Source organism: Haliotis asinina, chromosome 6 (assembly GCF_037392515.1).
Source record: "Haliotis asinina isolate JCU_RB_2024 chromosome 6, JCU_Hal_asi_v2, whole genome shotgun sequence".
Classification (NCBI taxonomy): Eukaryota; Metazoa; Mollusca; class Gastropoda; order Lepetellida; family Haliotidae; genus Haliotis; species Haliotis asinina.
Genome location: NC_090285.1, coordinates 7,245,773 through 7,267,246, shown reverse-complemented (window position 1 = coordinate 7,267,246; position 21,474 = coordinate 7,245,773). Strand labels below are relative to the sequence as shown.

The window sequence follows — 21,474 nt, the reverse complement described above, 5'->3', positions numbered from 1 at the left end:
CAATATGTTCATTGATAGATCGTGGATGATGATATTTACAGACCGCCGCCATATAGCTCAAATAATGTTTTGTGCAGTGTAAAACTTCTCACTCACTCACTCACTCACTCACTCACTCACTCACTCACTCACTCACTCACTCACTCACACATTCACTTATCGATAATGAGGATGTAATTATATTTGGAAAACACCCATCACATAAGTTGTAATATTGTTACATAGTACGTAAACTGATTCTTTAAAATGTGATCTTAGAATCACTGTTTTACTCATATGAATTCAGGTTAGATTTATTGATACAAACATTGAAGGGAGCATAACATTAATTATTGTCTGGATCTCATTCCCTGGTAACATCTAGAGCATTGTCTCTGTGAAGGTAATCAATTTGTGTATTATGTGAAGTTCTTGGTACACCATATAAGAGCGTTATACAATGATAAAATCTAAGTTTGTACAATGATCCTGTTTGGTTAGGTAAAGAATGTGTAAAGAATAATACCTCACCAACTTTTTTAATTCAGTGTGCATACACTTGCGTGACATCACCATTACGGGCTTGTGTCACTGATGAGAAGGATGGATCCCTAAGTATGCCTTCAACTCAATGTTATGACACAGTGTGGAAGATTTTGAGGATAAATCATGTTACCACTTGTCACTTGCTCATATGGACATTACTGTAAACAATAATCTTAAACATTAAACCCCCATTTCTCCAAACATTCTGTGGTCTGTTTTAGAATTGCTGTCATCCAGTAGCCTTATGAGCTGTTTCTACCAAGATTGTGTTGTCACTCTGGAAAGACTGCTTCCCTAACAAATGTATCAGAAGTACAAGCATCAGCTAGAATCACAGAAAGAATGGTCACATGACCAGAAGGTAACTATGCCAAGAACACCCTGAATCATTCTTGATTTTCCTGCCTATGGTAAAATGCCATCATACCATGGGCAAATTGTCAATCATAGCTTCTTATCTCAGGTGATGTCAACATCTTAGCCTTTTCTCTCACTATCCTAAAACAGGACTTATCTAGAAATTCTTCAATTTTCTGAACGCAAGATTCGCACAGATATTAATAACTTATATAGTCCCAGTTTTCTCACAAGGAATCAACTTATTATTTATTCAACATATGTCATATTTGGGATTTCACTTTCTTGGTAAAGTACAAATTCTAGTACTTCTTTTCGGTTGAGTCCCATCCGGGATTCGAACCCGCACCCTCAGAGTCAGGCACCTAATCGCCAGCACACAAAGTCAGCCGCCTAGCCCGCTCAGCCACCGCGACTTCCACAAAATGAAAGTCGGACAACTGGTAGTCTAGACTGCGTACTTTGTGTACCCCTCTGATGAGTGTAAATTGGCACGGCTCCCACGGCCGAAAGCTATGATTATTTATTATCAGCTGCCCAAGGAGCATGCATTTCTCTGAACCAAAACAAGACCAGTTGGGTCCCAAATATCGGTGTTTACCATGATGCAGAAAACCTGCTTATTTGATGCATGAAATGTCTCAAATTCACTCTGACTTTTAAAGCGTTATTTTTTATGCTGTGGGCCCTTAGTTCAGATAATCTAAATTGCAGTAGCTAAATGTTGGCTTGTTAACTGTTTCATGCAGTATAAAGACCTGAACCCCTTAACTTGTTTTTGGTTGTTTTTAAACAATCACAGGTGTGGTCTTGAAAGTTCCAAACTGATGTTGACTCCTAACATCAGGGAGTCATAATGACTCCCAATTTTTTATGGCTAGGACAAACACTGAAATATGTGTGATCAGTATTCATTACATGTGTACATTCAAAGAAGACATCAATATATTTTTTTCCACAGGAATAGACAGTTAATGCTGAACTTTGTCTGATAAGGATGCTCTGTAGAGTATTACATAGTCTTTATGTCAGAGATCATTACAGTAGTGATATTGTAACTAACAACCAATGCCATTGGGGCAATGAGTGACACACACTCTCAACCGTAACTGTTGAGTGAAATCAACCATCAAGTCCACTTGACCTCTTTGGGCTTTTGGACATTATAGCTGCGCAGTGTGAGAGACACACAAACAAATTAATAAAAAGCATATTTTGACCAATGAAGGACAAATTTGCCTTTATGAGTAGACCGGCTGATTTTGTATGGCTGTTAATTTCCATGAAAGTTGGGGTGGAGTGGTAGCCCAGTGGTTCAAATGTTTACTTGTTCAGTTAAAGACGCACGTTTGATTTCTGATATGGGTACAATGGGTGAAGGCTTTTTCTGGTATCCTCAGGTCAGATATTGCTGGAATAGTGCAAAAATCATTGTAAAATGAGACTCATTCTTTCAACGCCAGTTTGTGAGTGTACTTCTTCAACAACATTGCTCTCCTTGACTGACATTTTTAGAGGGATACGTGTATCTCTCCCTATTACATTGCTTTGATCGGCTTCCGTCATGTGAATTCTAGGAACCAGTGATGTCCGACACTGGAAGGAAGGTGGAGAGATGTTGGAAGCTGATAGATGCTGAAGATGAGAAATACCGTGACTGGAAGCCACCTCCTCCTAGTCTCCCAGGGTTTATGGGATGGAGGACTGTTCGCATATTTGTCTCCTCAACATTCACTGATTTCTTCAACGAAAGAGAAATCCTCGTCAAGAAGGTCAGTGAACTGATGGACAAGTCTCAGGGAATTAAATGTACAAGACCAGTTCTACAGCGAGAAGGTCAAAGTTATGAAAACAGGAACATCTTACTCAAAACTCGGGTTATATTTTCTGGAAAAGTACAACTTATGCAGGATATATCATCAGAATCTAGCCTGGGAATCAGCGCAGGAAACAAGTCAGAGAAAATTGCGAATACACTGGTTCAGTGAATCAAGTTCATTTTTAACGTTTAGGCCATCGAACCATGCATAGTTGAATATCTACATGTTTCATCTTATTTCTGTATGATTCTACAAGTAAAAGTCTATAACATGTTATTATTCAACAACTGAAAACTGTATCATGTTGGTACTTCATGGATCATGGTTGTATGATGTTATTATCCAACTATTCAAAGAGCTGTGGCTTTATGATATATAATAATGCTATTCCATGCATTCTCGTGGTATCACAGTAGTTTCTCTGAATCAAGGCTGCCATATTGCCCTATAGGTTTTCCCTGAGTTACGGGAATGGGGCAGTGAAAGGAAGATTCGGATCATCGACTGTGACCTGCGTTGGGGTGTGCCCAATGATTCTACTACCGCGGAGACCATCGCTATCTGTATGGAGGAGATTGACACTTGTCATGAAGTCAATGAGGGAGAGCCCTTCTTTTTGAATTTGGTGGGAGAAAGGTAACATACACTTCACTAGATCACCGATTACTTTGATAGAATTCTAGATGTAAATGTTGCTTCTGACCAAGTTCCACTTAAAGTGTGATCAGTTTGTTGAAACTATATTGAACAACAAAAGAAACACAACTCTCTGATTTTTGTCAATTTTTGAAAAGAAGACATAAACACGAACACTTACTTTCATGAGATTTCATTTTTTCTTAAACTTGTGTTTCTTTTGCTGTTCAGTATATTTGATAGCACTGTAGTGGCAGGTGGCTAAGAGTTATAGTCCTTTTGTCATGGTAACCTTGTAAGGAATGAGGGAATACACGTAGAACACCGCACACCCAAATAATGTTCCAGTAAATTAACAACAGACACTGCTCATCTACCTTTAAAGGATGCTAATGTGTATAATTTAAACATATGGAACCATCAGGTGAGTTAATTCTGTAAATGTGCATTAGTCAGAATTTCCTGCATCTGATTCATAGAAATTAAGTCACATTGAGTTGAAGTGAATTCCAGATAACTAATGCTGTTATTTACAGGATCTTTTATGACTTCACTACTTCATGGAATTCTAAGTCTTCAGTCTAGGCGGTCTCATGTGTATGTTGTTTTCTGTGCTTCTTTGAAAAAGCTTTTGTTTACCTGGATTTTGTAAAGAAAAATATTTAGCAGTCGACATATTACAGGTAGCCATCCTTTACTGTGCACTGATATTATCTCCCCTTCCCTTCCAGATATGGCTGGATCCCTGGGAGTGATGACGTCACTGAGGAGGTGATGCAGAAATATGACTGGGTGGAAGGAACCTCCATCACATTCATGGAGGTCCTACATGGAGCATACAGGTGAGTTAGGTGGGTTAATTATCTTTCTGGAGCATGCAACTAATTCATACAAGTTATTGTTGGCATAGAATTACCTGGCTGTGTCAGTAGTGTTTAAAGAACTGCTCCAGGGGTCTGTTTCACGATGCAGCCATAGTGCTATGACTGCTGTAAGATTGTGTTAAAATATGGGAGCTCCATTCACCTTAGTGCTACCATCGCTGTGTGAAATGGGGTTCAGTCTAATTTAGAGTTGAAATGGGTAATAACTGAAAGTACTTGAGTAGGCATGTTGAAGTGCATGTCTTTGAGACTGCAAAGCAGGTGAGCTGAGACTGCATAGCGATCAAGTCTGCCAGAGGGGTCCGGCAAGTTTTCAGCTTGTCTTCAGTTAGAAATAAGACCAAACGTTGGAGCGTGATTGCATGACACAACTATACATGAAGTGAGAGAGGAGATAACTCTCCTTGGACGACTACTGTTACTATTCATGTAGTGCTCCTACCTGCCTCTTACCCAGGTACCTGTTTCAGCCCTAGTCTAATGAGTCTGATGGTTTTATGGTAGGTGGTGACAGGCATGTTACAGTAAAAACCCTGAAAAATGTTGTTATTTTTGTGATTCTTAATATGATGGTTGGTTTTGCCTTTAGGAAAAAGAACCCAAATGTAGCTTTCTTTCTTCGTGACCCTGCATTCCTGTCTGAAGTGCCTGAAACTCACATTAGCAGATTCATAGAAGCAGACGACACTGGGAAAGAGCACCTGAAGGTCAGCTTATTGAGGTCCCCTATTTTGTCTTTTACACAACCATACAAAGTTTAGTGTTTTTGAACCCAGTCACCAGATATGAATCTAACTCTGCTAGGGCAATGAGGTTGTGAAGAGAGATGAGTTTTCTCTAACCCTTTTGTTGAAAGATGAACCCAGTGAAGCCAGTAACAAATATATCTACATTAATGTTTCATTGAAAGAACAACTATATATATCAACAGGTGTTTAAGACACGGTTGAAGCAGCGGTTTGCAGACCAGATTTTCAACTACAACGTAAAGGCAGATGGCACAAGTTCATCCACAGGCAGAGAGATGGTAAGGCTGATGCAGAGCCACCATTGGTCAGCAACAGTATCACACATCTCTGTGTATCCATCCCATAACATCATCCTGCTATGTGCTATAATCATGTTCTTAAATGCTACAGGGATAAGGTTTGAAAAGGTATAAAATTTGGTCACAGGCAGTGACATCAGAAAATTAACATAGTACCTTTGTCTTGTCAGCCTTGGTAAGGGCCAGTCAAAATGTATTCCTTGGTAACTTTTTAAAGTACAGTTCCAATAAATTGAATGTGCATGTTTTCCTGTTAATACTATCCACAGCAAACGAAACAAACCAATGTTCATTCTTACAAATTATTTAACCAGCTTTTTCTCCTTTATAAGCAAATGTGTTTCCATTGTAGTATTCAGTGAAACTGAAAGAAACACCACAAAATACTCACATTGCATTTAATTAGAAATACAGTCATCCCTCGCAATAACACGCTTCACGATACTGGGGATTTGGTTAGACCATGGGGTAGTCCATGGAACTGTGATCCCACCCCTTCACCAAATCGAAAATAGCTCATCAATAAATTCGCTGTTGCACTCTGGTAAATAACATAAACTAGTGAAATTCAGTGTGGATGGCAACTGACAGTGTGTATCATACATATCCATTGTGTTTCAGATGCTTGAAACATGCAGGGTTTTCTCAATGATAATCATACCGACATTGTAGTAGTCAAGATACAATGTCGGCTGTGATGCAACACATTGCGTGATTAAACACAGTCACCGGAGAACGTATGGTGTCAGAAAACACATTTTATTTGATTAAATTCAATCCTATTTTGATTCATTGAAACTGTTGACAGAAACAACGGAGACACCGTGAGAGAATGGCATTACCCCATTCCATACGCGTACAACTTCTGCTTACCATATTCATGAGGGTCCGTTTTTCATGCCTACGATTGATAGCACCAGTTTCATATTATTCTTAGCAACTACGAACAGATTACAAACTTTCATTTCCAAAGTTTGTTTATTTCCACCTTCAACGATATGATATAGTTTTGATTGGGTACAATACATGAAATGGCAGTTTTGTTATGTCCTGGGAAAATACGATTTTACTTGGCCTTTGTTCCACATTATGTAAAAATAATAACGCGGATGTCTAATAACGCTGGGGGTCATCCATGGACCCCAAGACCCACATTATGGCAAGGGATGACTGTAATGTGTTGTCTGGAAAACAGTCTTTGACTAGAGCTTGATGATCATTACACTCATTATACATCTGTGTACGTGAGGTAGTGTAGTCCGCTCCTAGATACTCACATCTTGCCTGTGTCTGCTGCCTTCCTCAAAATCTTTGTGTAGCAGGGTGTGGAGTCATCCAACAGATGACATCCTTACCTTGTCACCTTGCTGATAGGGGTTAACCTCTTTGGTCATGTGGACAAGACGTCCAACTTCGGAACAGAAGGTCCATGGTTCGAATCCCAGCACAGGACAGGAAATTTTGTGCAGCTACATGTGCACCTAAGATAGTCAGGTCCTCTGCCATAGATAGTGTAGTCCTCTCCTAGATACTCACATCTTGCCTGTCTGCTGCCTTCCTCAACATCTGTGTACTTGAGGTAGTTAGGTCCTCCCATAGATACTAACATCTTGCTTGTGTCTGCTCCCTTCCTTAACATCTGTGTACTTGAGTTAGTTAGGTCCTCCCATAGATACTGACATCTTGCTTGTGTCTGCTCCCTTCCTCAACATCTGTGTACTTGAGGTAGTTAGGCCCTCCCATAGACAATGACATCTTGCTTGTGTCTGCTGCCTTCCTGACTGCCTGTTGTCATATTGGCCATGGGTATATCCCTCAAAATACCAATCCAGGTGCAGTTGACTGGCCTGGAAGAGTTTGCTGACCAGTGTCTTGAGTTTTTCAAATCAGCCATCACCAGGAAATACCCTGAGCAGCTGACAGTAGCAACACTTTCCCTGGACGAACAAGGTCAGGGTACACAAGTTTAGTGCTATAAAGTTCCTGTATGAAATTTGTTTCATTAAAACACTGCACAGACTACACTTCCAAAGTGTATGAAAGTGCATATTTATCTGTGGATATGAAAAAAAATTGTTTTTCTGATGGAAATCTTGCCTTTGACACTCCAATTTGAATCTTTTAATTCTAGATACCTGAAAAAGTTACATTATTGTACAAAGGTACAAATTGGACACATCTTGATGATGGTACAGTGGTTAGTTTGTTGTTTAACGTCACACTCAGCAATGTTCCAGCAATGGTCTGTAGTGGTGATCGGTAAAAAAATCAAGTCTGGACCAGACAATCCAGTGATCAACAGCATGATCTTGATAATAGCACCTATTACAACCCCACCGATTTATGAAGGTCCTAATGACTATCACCAGCATCATTTGTCCTACAGAACAAGAACTTCAACGCATCTTCATCATTGAAAAGGCAGAGCTTGTGATTGGACGTGAACAGGAAGTGCAGAGACTCATGGGATACATGACCAATCCAGGGTCATGTGACCTGGATAAAATTGGTATGATCTGAGAATTTACAGATTGATCAGAAATTATCTATCTTTACAGAAGGGGAATCATCCTGTATTCTTTGCTTACAACATCTCAGGCAAGTTGAACATTTTGTGTTGTAACATGTTTGAACAAACAAGGTATATACATGTATGCACTCAGGTGTTTGATGTAAATACTAGTGCAGGTATTGGCATACAACCTGTGATACGATACATCATCATGCTAAAATTTTAGTTGCAGTGATATATTGCAAAAGTATTGTGCACTGAAGCTGCAATATGATACAAATCCTGATTCATGGATTCACGATTCTAAAATCCTTAATTCTAACACCAACTATAAAACACCTTAAATCCAAAGCAAAATCATTTTAAAGTATTTCATCAAATTCTGACAGCGTTTTTCAATGTCCATTTGGATACGAGACAATTACGTTTTTACACAGACTTGGTGAATGTAAACAGCGAGTGCTATGTCAGACACAGTTCTTAATGCAAGAATATCCAAGAAAACTTTTACTTATGAACTGAAAATAAGTAAGCATATATTTTAATCATCAAATAAAAGAATTTTTTTCTTATTTTGACAGATATCGCGTTTTGGCACTATTCAAAGTTCAACATCAGTGTATCATGATCCATTTGAAGTATCATGTCAGCATTTTTGACAATGTAAAACTTTGTATTGATTCACTGTATCAGCACTCCATGTATTGATGCATCAGTGTGTATTGCTGAATCATCATGTGCTAGTACGTACCAATTCTAAACAGACTTATTGGCAGGATGTTGTATATTCTTTTTTCATACTGATGTATACAAGTGAGAAGACTGGATCAACATGTAGAAGGATAGAGTGGTGAAATGTATAAATAGTTAGAGAAATAATTTATGCATCAAAATGTTGAGCGTCAGTTTTCTTTGGTTTAACATTATTTTAAGTATGCCCTTAAACTTGTCACTTTTTCTGTATTTCAGATGGTGGGGAAGTAGGACTGAGTAAGTTCTTTTATTTCTGTCAGTTCTGATCTTTCCCATCGTTTTGGACCACCTTCATGCTTTAGTTGTTTGAATGTCTGCCTGAAGAATGGAAAATTGCAGGGTTGATTCCAATCTGTGTTATGAATATGAAAAGATTTTAAAACATGATACTTGTTGTTACCCTGCTTCAAGCTTTGCATTAAGGGCTCAAAACTGGACTGTTTACTTTGTCATGATACTTTCTCAGAATTAATTAAAAAGTGCAGATTTAAACAAAGACCAAGCAAAACATCATCAGTTGTTTTAAGTGTTGTGTCATTTGTACAGGGAAGCCAGACTTATGGACCTTGAACCCCAATGACAACCTGCTGTGCGTGGTACAGGCTAAAAGTGGATGGGGGAAAACCTCACTGTTAGCGCAACTGGTTCTCACAGCAATGGAGGTCAGATTTCACAATCAAATCTTTACTTCTTAAGCCATCTCTCGTTTTGATGCTGAATTCCTCACTATCCTTAATATTATGGGTTTTAAACAGGGCTCAATTTAATAAGAGATGTTAACCTACTAACACCAGGTGAAACCTGGTTGCAGAAGCCAGATCCCAGTTGTAGCATAGTGTGTGAAAACATTAGAGGTTTCTGTGCGCATAAACACATTTCCATGATGTAGTACCCATGAAACCATAGCAACACCAAAGTGCAGCTGATCCCTGTTTACAAGATCTGCCACAGCTGAGATATGTCTACAAATAACAATGTTTCGGTGCTATAAGTATTCAAAGCTTAGAAGAAAAATTAACTGACATATTTATGCTTACAATTTTAGATTTATTGTTGGTTTATTTCTCTAAATTGACTTACACATGGTGCATGTTAAACTAATAACTAGGTTGCACTTTGTAGTATTGGGTTGCACTGGTGCAAGTAAGAAAGTACTAAATCCAGCCCTGTTAGATATGGCGCATTTCTTGAGATATTACTGATTTGGGGGACTATACAGCATTATTAGCAACATAATCAATCATTATTTCCTTTGAAACTCTAAAGAAGCTACTTGATATTAAATGGTCATATTGCGGTTGGTGTGTGATCCCAGTGCAGTCTGATACAAAGGAAGAGCATTTGGAATTCAAAATATGGAGGTAAGATTCTTGGAATTTTTTCAGTCAGACTATAGATGTTTTGATTTCCTTTCAGAAAGGTCACAAGATATTCTATCACTTCAGTGGCAGTACTAGTCGTAGCCGAAACACATCAGAAATGTTGTTCAGATTGATGGAAGCGCTCACAGAAGAGGAGGGTGAGCTCCAGTATCCTCGGTTCCACCATGCAATTTTAGCAGGACAATCACTTTAACAATAAACAAATGTATAGTGTATAGTGATCTTAGCATAAAGGTTGCCTGATGGAATGTGTCTTAGTATCTGAAATAGAGTTGTTAGCCTAGTTGAACTACAATCAAAATGGCATGTTATTTAATTTCATAGTTACCATATTTCTGTTCATAAACGGGCAGTGGGGTAACCTTAAGGTAAAGCATTTGCTTGTCACAAAAAAAACTCGGGTTTGATTTCCAGCATGGATACAACATTTGAAGCCCATTTCTGGTGTCCCCCTGTGGTGATATCGCTGGAATATTGCTAAAAATGACTTAAAACTAAATTCACTTATTCAAAACTTTGTCACGATCAACTTAAGTGACATGTGCTTTACATGACATGACACATGGAATTCTTCATGCCATACAGACACCACTGTTGATGTGATGGACATTCAGAAAAAGTTGTTGCAGCAGGGCATTCAAATACAAAGAATTCACCACCAAACTCACCACATATATCCCGCCTGCAATCAGTGAAATGGCCATTAACTTGGAGTGAGCAAGATTAGTTTTGCCCTGCGTATTTGAGAATATCATGGAGGGGACAGTAGAAATAGGCTTCACATCAGCATGGCAGGCGAGTAGTTTATCCACTGGGCTAGCCCACTGCCCTTACATTTTCAACATTGTTTATGTGCAAGAGACTATGAAGGTTTCACTGGAGGAGTTGCCAAGAGGTGATCTTTCCAAGCAGTTAAGTGAATATGTTTCATTTCAGTGTCAGAAGAGGAAAAGGAGGATTCTAATGGTTCTGTCAAAAAGCAGCAACAGCTTCTGAACAAAGCGCTAGTAAAATTCTGTGAGAGTGGGAAGAAACTCACCATCATCATTGATGCTGTGAATGAGGTATCCGTGGAATTAATTACTGTTAGCACAGTATGTAGTGTATTTGCTCATGACACTCAATGCACTGGTTTGAAACCCTATCCAATATGTGAATAAAATTTGTACATTTGAAAAGTTTTATGTGCCTTGGGAAATAGAAAGCACTCATATTACTTCTTGACAAGTATTAGAAGAGCCAGCGTAGTGAACTTATAGTGAGTCTGGACCAGACAGTCCACTGTTCAACAGCATGACCATTCATCTGCACAAAGGGGAACCGAGCCTGATCACTGTATCTATGCTGATTCATCTTGTCTTGTCTTGTCATTTAAATTTATCTGAAAGTGTTGTGAAAACATGGACTGAAAGTTGTTTAACCAGTTGAATTGTCCAACTTTTAGTTGGAGATGTTCCCAAAAATGGTCATGACATACTGGCAAACAAGGATAAGTTGGACCGACACAAAGAACACATTTACAATAAGTAGATGGTGGAAGGCAATGACCAACCACATTAATGTTGTCAAAGGGAGAGTAAATGTAGGCTAGTGCATGTGCAGTGCATGACAATGACATTGATTCTGGATGTAGCTGCACATGGTTTTGCTGAGAGAGGCCATGCACGTCACCCATTGCACACCCATTGCACTATACTTGATCGTGGACAGCCTGGGAACCCTTCGCTCACAATGGCAAGCAGTGATCAAAATAATGGCCTGCCCGACTGCCCTTGGCCGGTAAATTTTGAGTCGGGCTGCCTGGAAATTCTCTCCACCAGCCCGGTTGTCTGGCTGAAATTTTTAGGTTGACCTACTTTCAGTTCGCTCTGAGGACGATCATTCCATTTTAATTGTCATGTCATATTTTGATTTAAGAAAGATGATTGAAAGCTACGAGTATATTCCTTAATCATACATGGACAACTCTTCAGCCAGTGAAGATAGCAATAGGACACTAAAACTGGCTGGCTTAGTAAGCTACGCTATGATTGGATATCTGTAGTCACATGGTTCAATAAGAACCAATCAAAGAGAGGGTTATTTAAAGGTGGGCAGGCAAGATTTATGGGCAGCACTCATACATGGGTCAGTTGTCAGGTTGGTGCTCAGCATATCCTTGTTTGCCAGTATATTTTTCATAACCTTTTCTTGTCAGCTGAATCAGAGTGACATGGTCGACCATTTAAGTTGGTTACCCCCATCAGTGCCATCAAACATTGGGGTGATTGTGAGCTGTAATGAACACCCGCCAACTCTGGCCAGACTGAAGGAGCATCCCTGCTACTGGATGACGGTGGGAGAACTGAATGAGAGCCACATGCGCAGTATTGCTGTATCATACTTGGGGAAATACAACAAGGTACAGTACTAATGACTGTGTCATACTTGGGGAAATACAACAAGGTACAGTACTAATGACTGTGTCATACTTGGGGAAATACAACAAGGTACAGTACTAATGACTGTGTCATACTTGGGGAAATACAACAAGGTACAGTACTAATGACTGTGTCATACTTGGGGAAATACAACAAGGTACAGTACTAATGACTGTGTCATACTTGGGGAAATACAACAAGGTACAGTACTAATGACTGTATCATACTTGGGGAAATACAACAAGGTACAGTACTAATGACTGTATCATACTTGGGGAAATACAACAAGGTACAGTACTAATGACTGTATCATACTTGGGGAAATACAACAAGGTACAGTACTAATGACTGTATCATACTTGGGGAATACAACAAGGTACAGTACTAATGACTGTATCATACTTGGGGAAATACAACAAGGTACATTACTAATGACTGTATCATACTTGGGGAAATACAACAAGGTACAGTACTAATGACTGTATCATACTTGGGGAATACAACAAGGTACAGTACTAATGACTGTATCATACTTGGGGAAATACAACAAGGTACAGTACTAATGACTGTATCATACTTGGGGAAATACAACAAGGTACAGTACTAATGACTGTGTCATACTTGGGGAAATACAACAAGGTACAGTACTAATGACTGTGTCATACTTGGGGAAATACAACAAGGTACAGTACTAATGACTGTATCATACTTGGGGAAATACAACAAGGTACATTACTAATGACTGTATCATACTTGTCAAAATACAAAGCACAATACTGGTGGCAGTCTGACTATGTCATGCTTGTGGACATACAACAAGGTGCTGTACTTGCCCTTAAGGAATTTCTAATCTGTGATGCTCCCATGTAACATGAATTGTCTTATGGCAATAAATATCATTACTTTTCTTTCTACCATCCCACCAAACCTGTCCCATCCTCACCCATTGCTGTTCAACGCCATCCCACCCCTGTTCAACCATCCCTATTCAAGTCCTAAACCAGGCAGTGGGGTAGCCCAGTGGTTAAATTGTTTGTTTTTCACGCTGAAGATTCAGGTTTGATTTCCCACATTGGTACTTTGTGTGAAGCCCATGTCAGCTGTCCCATGCTGTAATATTGCTGGAATATTGCTAAAAGTGGCATAAAACTACTCAACCACCCACCCATCCACTCACTCACTCACTCACTCACTCACTCACTCACTCACCCACCCACCCACCCATCCACTCACTCACTCACTCACTCACTCACTCACTCACTTGTAGCACCTGGACCAGGACCAGCTGACTGCCCTGACCCGTGACACCAAGGTGGACAGCCCCCTGTGGATGACCCTCGTCTGTGAGGAACTGCGTGTGTTTGGGGACTTCAAGATGGTCACACAGAAGATCCACAGTTTGCCTGACACACTCAACGGATTGTTCGGCATCATCTTCACCCGGCTCCTGGCCGAGGACAACACAGGCTGCATTAAGAAGGTAGCATGATCATCTAGCAAAGGATAAGAGGGGCATCTGGCCATTGATCCATGTACACACAAAGTAGGCTCAAGGCCACTAATCCCTTTTCATGTTTGTAAGGTAAAAGCGCCTGAAAAATATGTTTAAGGAAGGGCAACAGACAGTTATTTTTTTTTGTTTTGTTCCACAAGTTGTCTGCATGTGCTGCCATTCCTAATGTCTTATGGTTTGATGTTTTAGTGTTGTCCCATGTATACTTGGGTTTATTTCTTTGTGGATTCACCCTACTTGTTGTCATCTGTGGGCCAGGCTGTGTGTCTGATTGGCACCTCTCTGACAGGGATCACGAGCGATGACATCCTCAAGCTGTTAGGGGATGTGGAGAAAAAGGAAGAGGTGCCCCCCTTACACTGGGTGCAGGCTCGGAGAGTTCTCAAACCCTACCTCCGAGTGGCTGGTTTCCCACGGGAGTACATCACTTTCTCACATGAGAAGATTTGGAAGGTCAGTATAATTACTTAGGTGTAAGTATGATCATTCTGATTTTTTTCCTGACCATATCATGAAATCTTTCTTTTATGCTACTCAAAAGAAGTTAAAGAAACCCTGATCCCTGTTGACCTTTCAGGGTCTAATGCTTTCATAGACTAGACACACTTCTTTGGTTTACAGATTTTGATAGCACTGACATTAGACATGACAGAAATAAAATATGATGATTTTAAAATCTGTTGAATGAAAAAAACGTGATCACGCAAAAACACTTGTTTACACCCAGGGAACATATGAAATGTCTTCTTCACTGAAATGAGGAAAGGAAGTGGAAATATTCTGGCCTAATTACAGATTTTATTTTTCTTTATTGTTTTTTTTCTGTAGGCAGTTGAAGATCATGTGGTCACATCCTATGTTGAAAGGAAGAAGTGGCAGCGACATCTGGCTGACTTCTACCAATACTGGAGTGACAATTCGCAACATCGGTCCACTGTCCTGCCAGAACTACTCCGGAACATTGGTCTGAAGGACAGGTAGGCACTGAATACTGCTGAATACCATGCTAGATTCCACCCTTTATGCACTTCTCTACCACAGCTGTGTCAATTTCAGAATTAGTGTATTCCTCAGAGGATGGAGACAAGGCATTTATTCAGTGCGTAAGACCCTACCAAACTGAAGAATAGGGCCTATATTGACGGAGTGATCCTTACCATTTCTGCCTTTTTTTAGTATTAAAGTATTAATGTTGATGTTATAATCACTTTTTTCTGAGATGTTCTTGTAGTATGATAGGCAGTAGTGTAGCCTAGTGATTAAAGTGTTGGCTCATCACTCCAAAGACCCACGTTTGATTTCCCTCATGTGTACAATATGTGAAGCCCATTTCTAGTGTCCCCTGTCATGATATTGCTGGAATATTGTTAAAAGCAGTGTAAGACCATGCATACTCACTCACTCACTCACTCACTCACTCACTCACTCACTCACTCACTCACTCACTCACTCACTCACTCACTCACTCACTCCATGTGTTTACAGTGTATTGAATAGTTGTGTGAAATTGTACCTAGACAGAGCTTCTCATATCTCATCTTCTTAACTATTCTACATCTCTTGATAATGTTGCAGATTTCGTGATGCTTTATTATATTCCTGACTGTGGAGTAAAACAACATTCACTCAGGTCACAGCAAGTCTAAATGCCTCCAAAATTATTTGTTAATATTCATTTATTATAGGATATTTATATAGCACACATATCCACGCAACTAGTAGATGGACAAGGCGCTGGTATTGCTTTTTCCCTCGATCATTCGGTGTCAATCTCAATGGCACGTAGTCTTATTGATCTCAACTCCCTGGGGAGTATACACTCTTGCAGCCACCAGACACACAGTTATTGTGGCTTTCTCATCCTTATAAGGTACCCATTCACAGCTGGGTTGACCAGACACCTAGTCGCAGTTCGTTGTCCAAGTTTAACGCATGTTGCTGTACTTGCAGTAACGTTCAAAAGTTGTTCATATTTTCAGTTGTCACCCACAGATCAGCAGTACAGTATTGCTATCAAAGAGCTAGTAATATTTTCAGCTGTCATTTTCAGTATCCAGTTTAATATCACTAGTTTGTGTATTGATAAAGAGTGTAAGTCTCACTAAGCAACCCCAACTTCATATTGTTTTCAGGATGGTCGAGTTTATGACAACTGATAAAGATTCTTGGGCTATGAACACCCACCAGAGAAGCAGTTATCTCCAGGTAGGATTCAGTTGAGTTGTACACCATGGAGGTGCGTTATTATCTTAGTTTGATCCGGTTGTTATTCTTCATAACTACCCCATGTGTAACACACATGGTTAAACCCAAACAAGAGGGGAGCATGCCTCAGTAAAGTGTTTTGCATGTAAGGGTGTAAGATTGTAAAGTGCTGCAACATTTGTCCCACTGTGGGATTTCATCCCATGAAGATCTGAGTTTGTATCAATCTTCAGCAATCAATGCTTGTAATCCCAAGTGATGTGCAGATCAAATAAAAACAGAAGCGTTCCATGCAAGGGAGACACATTTAAATGCCACAAGTAACTCTTTAATACTCTTAGACGAAATGTAGAGATATCATCAAATTCAGGTAATATGGTACACCCAGCCTTATAAGCCATTCTGACCATACTGAACATACTGTACGTGTCACACTCCATTACATCATGCAGCTAATACTTATGCAGTTGGTCTATGAACATGTGGACGCTGTTTGTTTAAATAACCTTATACATTCTGTGTCTAGTTCCACATTGACAAGAATCTCTGGAGGGTGGGAGGTGTCATACTAATTAATGGATAACACGTTTACTGCTGCTGAGAGATTCTAAAAGATGGGGACTTTTCTAGCATTTAGTCTAAGACTAATAACATACACCACCATGACAGGTCCGACACTTCAGCTGTATCAACAGATGTGATCTGGCTTACCAGTTGCATAGGGTGATGTTCATGGTGTCAACCATTAGAATGCCTGGTTCAGACTTTTTAGTTTACATACTGGTGTCATATGGCTGGAATATTGCAGAGTATGTCATTAAAGAGCAACAAAGAAAGAGGTGATGGATTCCATGATGGTCATAACAGACCACGACATGATAGTATGATTAGGCGTACTAATTCATTTATTTGAGGATTGGTGGTGAATGATATTGTTCTGATGTTACAGTGGTGTCTGTGAATGATATTATTCTGTTACAATGGTCTCTGTGAACGTTGTTATACTGGTGTTACAGTGGTGTCGGTGCAACCGCCCAACTGGTGGATCCTGGTCCAGCAAGCCTGTTATGATCTGCACCTTCTGTAAACACAAGCAGAGGTGCTTCAATCCCGCCAACATTTGGCAGGCTCAAATCTGCTGTGTGATCTGTGGAGCCCATGTCTACAGTCACATGACGGCCACCGCAAGTCTGTGTACATTCCACGGTGTTGGTCCCCCTACCACTACCAAGTGTGTCATCTGCAACCGGCACTTGAGTCTCAATGTCAAAATGTCTGGGGACATCCAGGGACGTCTGTGCGGTCAGTGTGGATTTGGTAACTATGGGAGGATGTGTTGCCATGTTGGTCAGTAGGAACCAACAAGTGGACTGGCAGTTAATGACGTTGATCTGAGAGAGGAATCTACCCATGTTACCCTGTCAATACATTCAACAGATTTTGAATATGCTGCATGTATAATCATCAGAATACATGTATTTAGAGCTAGTTGACTCAGTTTTAGCCAGGCTGAATAGAGTTTGGTACTGTAAGAAAACAAAGTGCATAGTCCTGATGATGATTAATCAAGACGTTCAAGGTTTAACTATCCATGGCAAGCCATTATTATTGCATCATCACTTTCACATTGAAGATGTGATGTACCAGTCACATATATATAGAAAAAGCTTTCGGCCTACCTTAAAAATACTTTAAAAACACATCATAATACTCTTTTTCATGATTTTGTTTCAAAGCACATTCTTGAAACAATGCCATATGATGCTGGCATAGCAACAAGGATGTCATGCTCAGCAACTGCATATAAGCTCCACTCACTGATGTTTCATCTCTACAATCTATGTCACTGCATAAGCCCAACGACGTTGTGAGTTTCCAGTTGTTTACCAGCGGATGCACAACTTGTCGCAAGCACCAGTTTAGACTATTTTGCTTTTTTGACTAATATGCTCATATTTCTTTGCATTATGAGGTGCTGAGATGTAATATTTTGAGTATTTTTGTATTTTGTATTTTTTCCAATTTAGTAAGAATGCATTACAGCTGTCACATTCTGCCATATTCTAGTATTGTCAGTTTTGGTCCACTTAATTCATCTAATCATATTTTATACTTTGGCCTCAACATAACTATTAGGACCAAATTAATTATAAATGTGAACCAATATACATATATGTTTTCATCCAGTAATTTGCATCATAACACTTAAATGGAGTTTATTACTATTTATTTTTCAAAGTGGTAAGAATGCATTACACTGGAGACTTCAGCCATTTTCGTGCCAATTTGGTCAATGTATTCTGTTTGCTAGAAATATTTCAAGGGGTTAAGGTTTAGGGTTAGGGTAAGGAACCATATTCAATATAGTAGGTAAATATGTTGTGTAGTACATGAGTACCATTTGTTGATTTTCCTTTTGCATTTTAATGGTGTTTTTTTTCACACAAAATTGTGTGACCAAAAATGTCAAAAGTTAAATACACAATGAAAAGTTTAAAATAGGAATTTTGGCCTAATGGAGATCGGCCTTGAACTTGCACTTTCAAGTGCGACATATGTTCAGGAATGATTGATTTGAAGTGTAACTCACGTTCGTACCATCACCATACACACTCATGTCTCTTTCCTTCCTTAGTGCAATCCACATTATTCTTACTGTGTTCCCTGCAACATTTTTCTGTCACGGAAGCACCCAAAGATATTTACAAGCACATCATACATACATGCACTGTGAAATTGACGTCTGACCCTTGATGTCAACAACCATTTTCAGTTCCAGCCATATCGGCTCATTCCACACCACATGGTATCTTGTAGATTATGGATGAGTGTGCCATTTGGCAACCGTCAGTAGATTAGAATCGCAAGACACCATGTCTAGCTGTAACCTTCGAAATTGCCCATAACCTATTCGACTTTTTCAATTCATTTCCGTGATGTCACAGGAATGACTCACTAAATTTACACATAGTGCAACAATGGGATGTAGCTCAGTTGGTTAGCTGTTGGGCTAGTAATCCGAATGTCACGGGTTCACATCTGGCAGGTTCTCACAAAGTGGTTGCCTGTCTCAGTGACAAGTGATCTACGACAGAGAACATATTCATGTGAAGTTGTGGTTCTGTATTCTAAAGGTGCTCCAAGTTTTCTGATGTTCCCAAAACTTGAAACACAATCCCTCTCATGTCTGTTTCTGTTGTGTTCTCGGCACAAAACATGTTCCCACATATAAAACAAAATCGTCATTGTCAAATACAATTATCAAAACATGCCTACCAAAAGTAACTGAGAAAGAAGCACTTTTTCCTTCATATTATTTTCCGAGGTTATGCACTGTGTACAAAATAGTTTCCATAACTTGCTAGCTAGTCAGGCTTGCTTTCCCTGAAAGTTACTAACCCACAAAATAATTCACTAGCCAGAAACTTGAATGTAGAATACAAAAATACATGAAAATAGGAAATTGTCGGTACGTCACAAATTTAAAGAAAAAGGCAGTACACCAGTCATTGGTTTCAGAAACAATTACTACAGTTTAGCTATGCACTCCTGGACTTCTGCAGATGAGGATGTCAATAAGCATTTGCTGTTTCCTCAACACTCCCTGCTCAACATCAATATCTATGTGATAAAGTCTGTATCAGCCTTGCATTCAGCTGTTAATGGATTGGATGATTTACCAACTACATTGCTGCAGATGGGAGTAGGGTGATGTTGTCATGGTGACCATCTGCACAAGTTCCAGACATTTCTGTTGGAGACTTCCACAGAATAAACAAACTGACAATATCTCTTCTTGAGTACTTGGTCAGATGGAGGGACAGACTCAAGTGATGCATAATTCTGTGTCAAGTCCTTTTTCCATCTTCTCGTGGTCTGTCTGGTCGTTGACCAGGTGACTTTTACAGACAGAAACATCCTTCTGAAACAGTACAGCACATGGATAACTTTGTATGAATGATAAAAACTGGGGTGTCTATGAAAAGGCAAGCAGTGGGTTAAAGCATTTGTTCTTCATGCTGAAGACCCGTCAGGGGTGGATTCAGGTACTCTTGAGAAAGAGGGGTGCACACTTCCTGTTCACTGTTTTCATGAGAGTTGCAATGTCATTTGATAAACTTTCAGGACAAAAGGGGGTGGTGTGGGAGTGCGCACCCCAGCACCCTCCCTCTGGATCTGCCTATGCCCAGGTTCAATTCACCACACAGGTACAATATATGAACCAATATGTTTCTTTTTGACCAAGTATGGACTTAGTAGGACAGTTTATTGCTGTTTAACCTGAGGATTGAGATATACATTTGTTAAACCTGCCTTCATCTAAGATGCTTTTTCACAAGCTTCCTTTTTCATTGCTTAGTCACAAAGCCTCAACGCAGGTGCTTGTTAAAAAAATATCTCAGTGTCATATCGTGTACATTACCCTCGTTATATGTATCTTCAGGACATGTTGTTTTATTATCAGATGAATATTAATAATGTTTATATACATCACAATACTGTAAAATTATTATATTTACAAATTATATTTCTGTTTGTCATGTCCTTTTTTTTCTTTAATCATTACTCGTAAACTCCTACCCTGTTGATATTGGTGCAAAGAATCTTGTTTACAGCGATGATGTCTATTATCCTCTTCAGCCATGGCTGTGGATTATTGGTTGTGATAAAGATTGTCATGATATCAACAGATACAGAGCCTCATATGTTTCAGTTATCCCAACACAGTAAATTTTGGGGTTTTTTTGGTTTTTTTGCTGTTTTCATCTTTACTCTTTACACTGATAGTGCTCTTTTCTGTGTTAGTCATGTGTTTAGTCATTGATATCTTAATATTATTTTGTCATATATACTATTTTGTTACAATATTCATCACTGCACTGCATTCTAAATACCTGTTAAATACCTGCCACACTTGATAGCATTAAGGCATGCAGTAACAATCCTTGATGAAAAAGCAACAGATATTGTTTGAAATGGCCCCAATTGAAATTGAAGTATTTTCGAATTCAAATTTTGTATTTATGCTGAGAATTCAGTTCAAGGAAATGAAAATCTAATTTTGAAATACAATGTAAATTTTACAATTTGAAGTAATGTTAAAACAGCCTTTCTTTGTTTACATGTTCATTTTTTTTTTATTTTATGTCCCAGCACTTATCATAATTATTTGCTGTCCAAAAGTATTTTTGTTTGCATTGGTTGAACCTTTCAATTCCCAGTAAGTGCCTCCTCTCCCTTTTTCGCCAGAAAAAAAAAAAATTGACATGTATACTTTCCTTGTCCAAGACAGAAAAGACTTATAAATGATGTTTTTAATAATATTATAAAAGTCATTTTAGATAAGTTTAACTTCATATTGATGACAAATTGATTATTTATTACTCATTTTAATCAGCAGTGAATAGGAAATTATTTG

General features: G+C 39.1%; 1 protein-coding gene across 1 annotated transcript; it reads left to right on the top strand.

Moving 5' to 3' along the window:
* Positions 1 to 772: 772 nt before the first annotated feature.
* On the top strand, positions 773 to 17,906 carry LOC137287444 (TPR repeat-containing protein DDB_G0287407-like). The gene is made up of 18 exons (XM_067819736.1): positions 773 to 886; positions 2,460 to 2,654; positions 3,154 to 3,338; positions 4,070 to 4,180; positions 4,812 to 4,929; positions 5,154 to 5,249; positions 7,103 to 7,220; positions 7,657 to 7,779; positions 8,752 to 8,772; positions 9,082 to 9,197; positions 9,952 to 10,054; positions 10,854 to 10,981; positions 12,115 to 12,318; positions 13,605 to 13,817; positions 14,109 to 14,303; positions 14,679 to 14,827; positions 15,983 to 16,055; positions 17,072 to 17,906. Exons 1-18 carry the CDS (start codon positions 827 to 829, stop codon positions 17,408 to 17,410), a joined length of 2,547 nt encoding a protein of 848 aa, XP_067675837.1. The 5' UTR covers positions 773 to 826; the 3' UTR covers positions 17,411 to 17,906.
* Positions 17,907 to 21,474: the final 3,568 nt, after the last annotated feature.

Coding starts and splice junctions, on each gene's coding strand:
- LOC137287444 (XM_067819736.1), top strand. CDS start 827: ATGTATCAGAAGTACAAGCATCAGCTAGAATCACAGAAAGAATGGTCA. Junction 7,780..8,751: donor ATGTGACCTGGATAAAATTG/GTATGATCTGAG, acceptor TCTGTATTTCAG/ATGGTGGGGAAGTAGGACTG. Junction 8,773..9,081: donor TGGTGGGGAAGTAGGACTGA/GTAAGTTCTTTT, acceptor TCATTTGTACAG/GGAAGCCAGACTTATGGACC.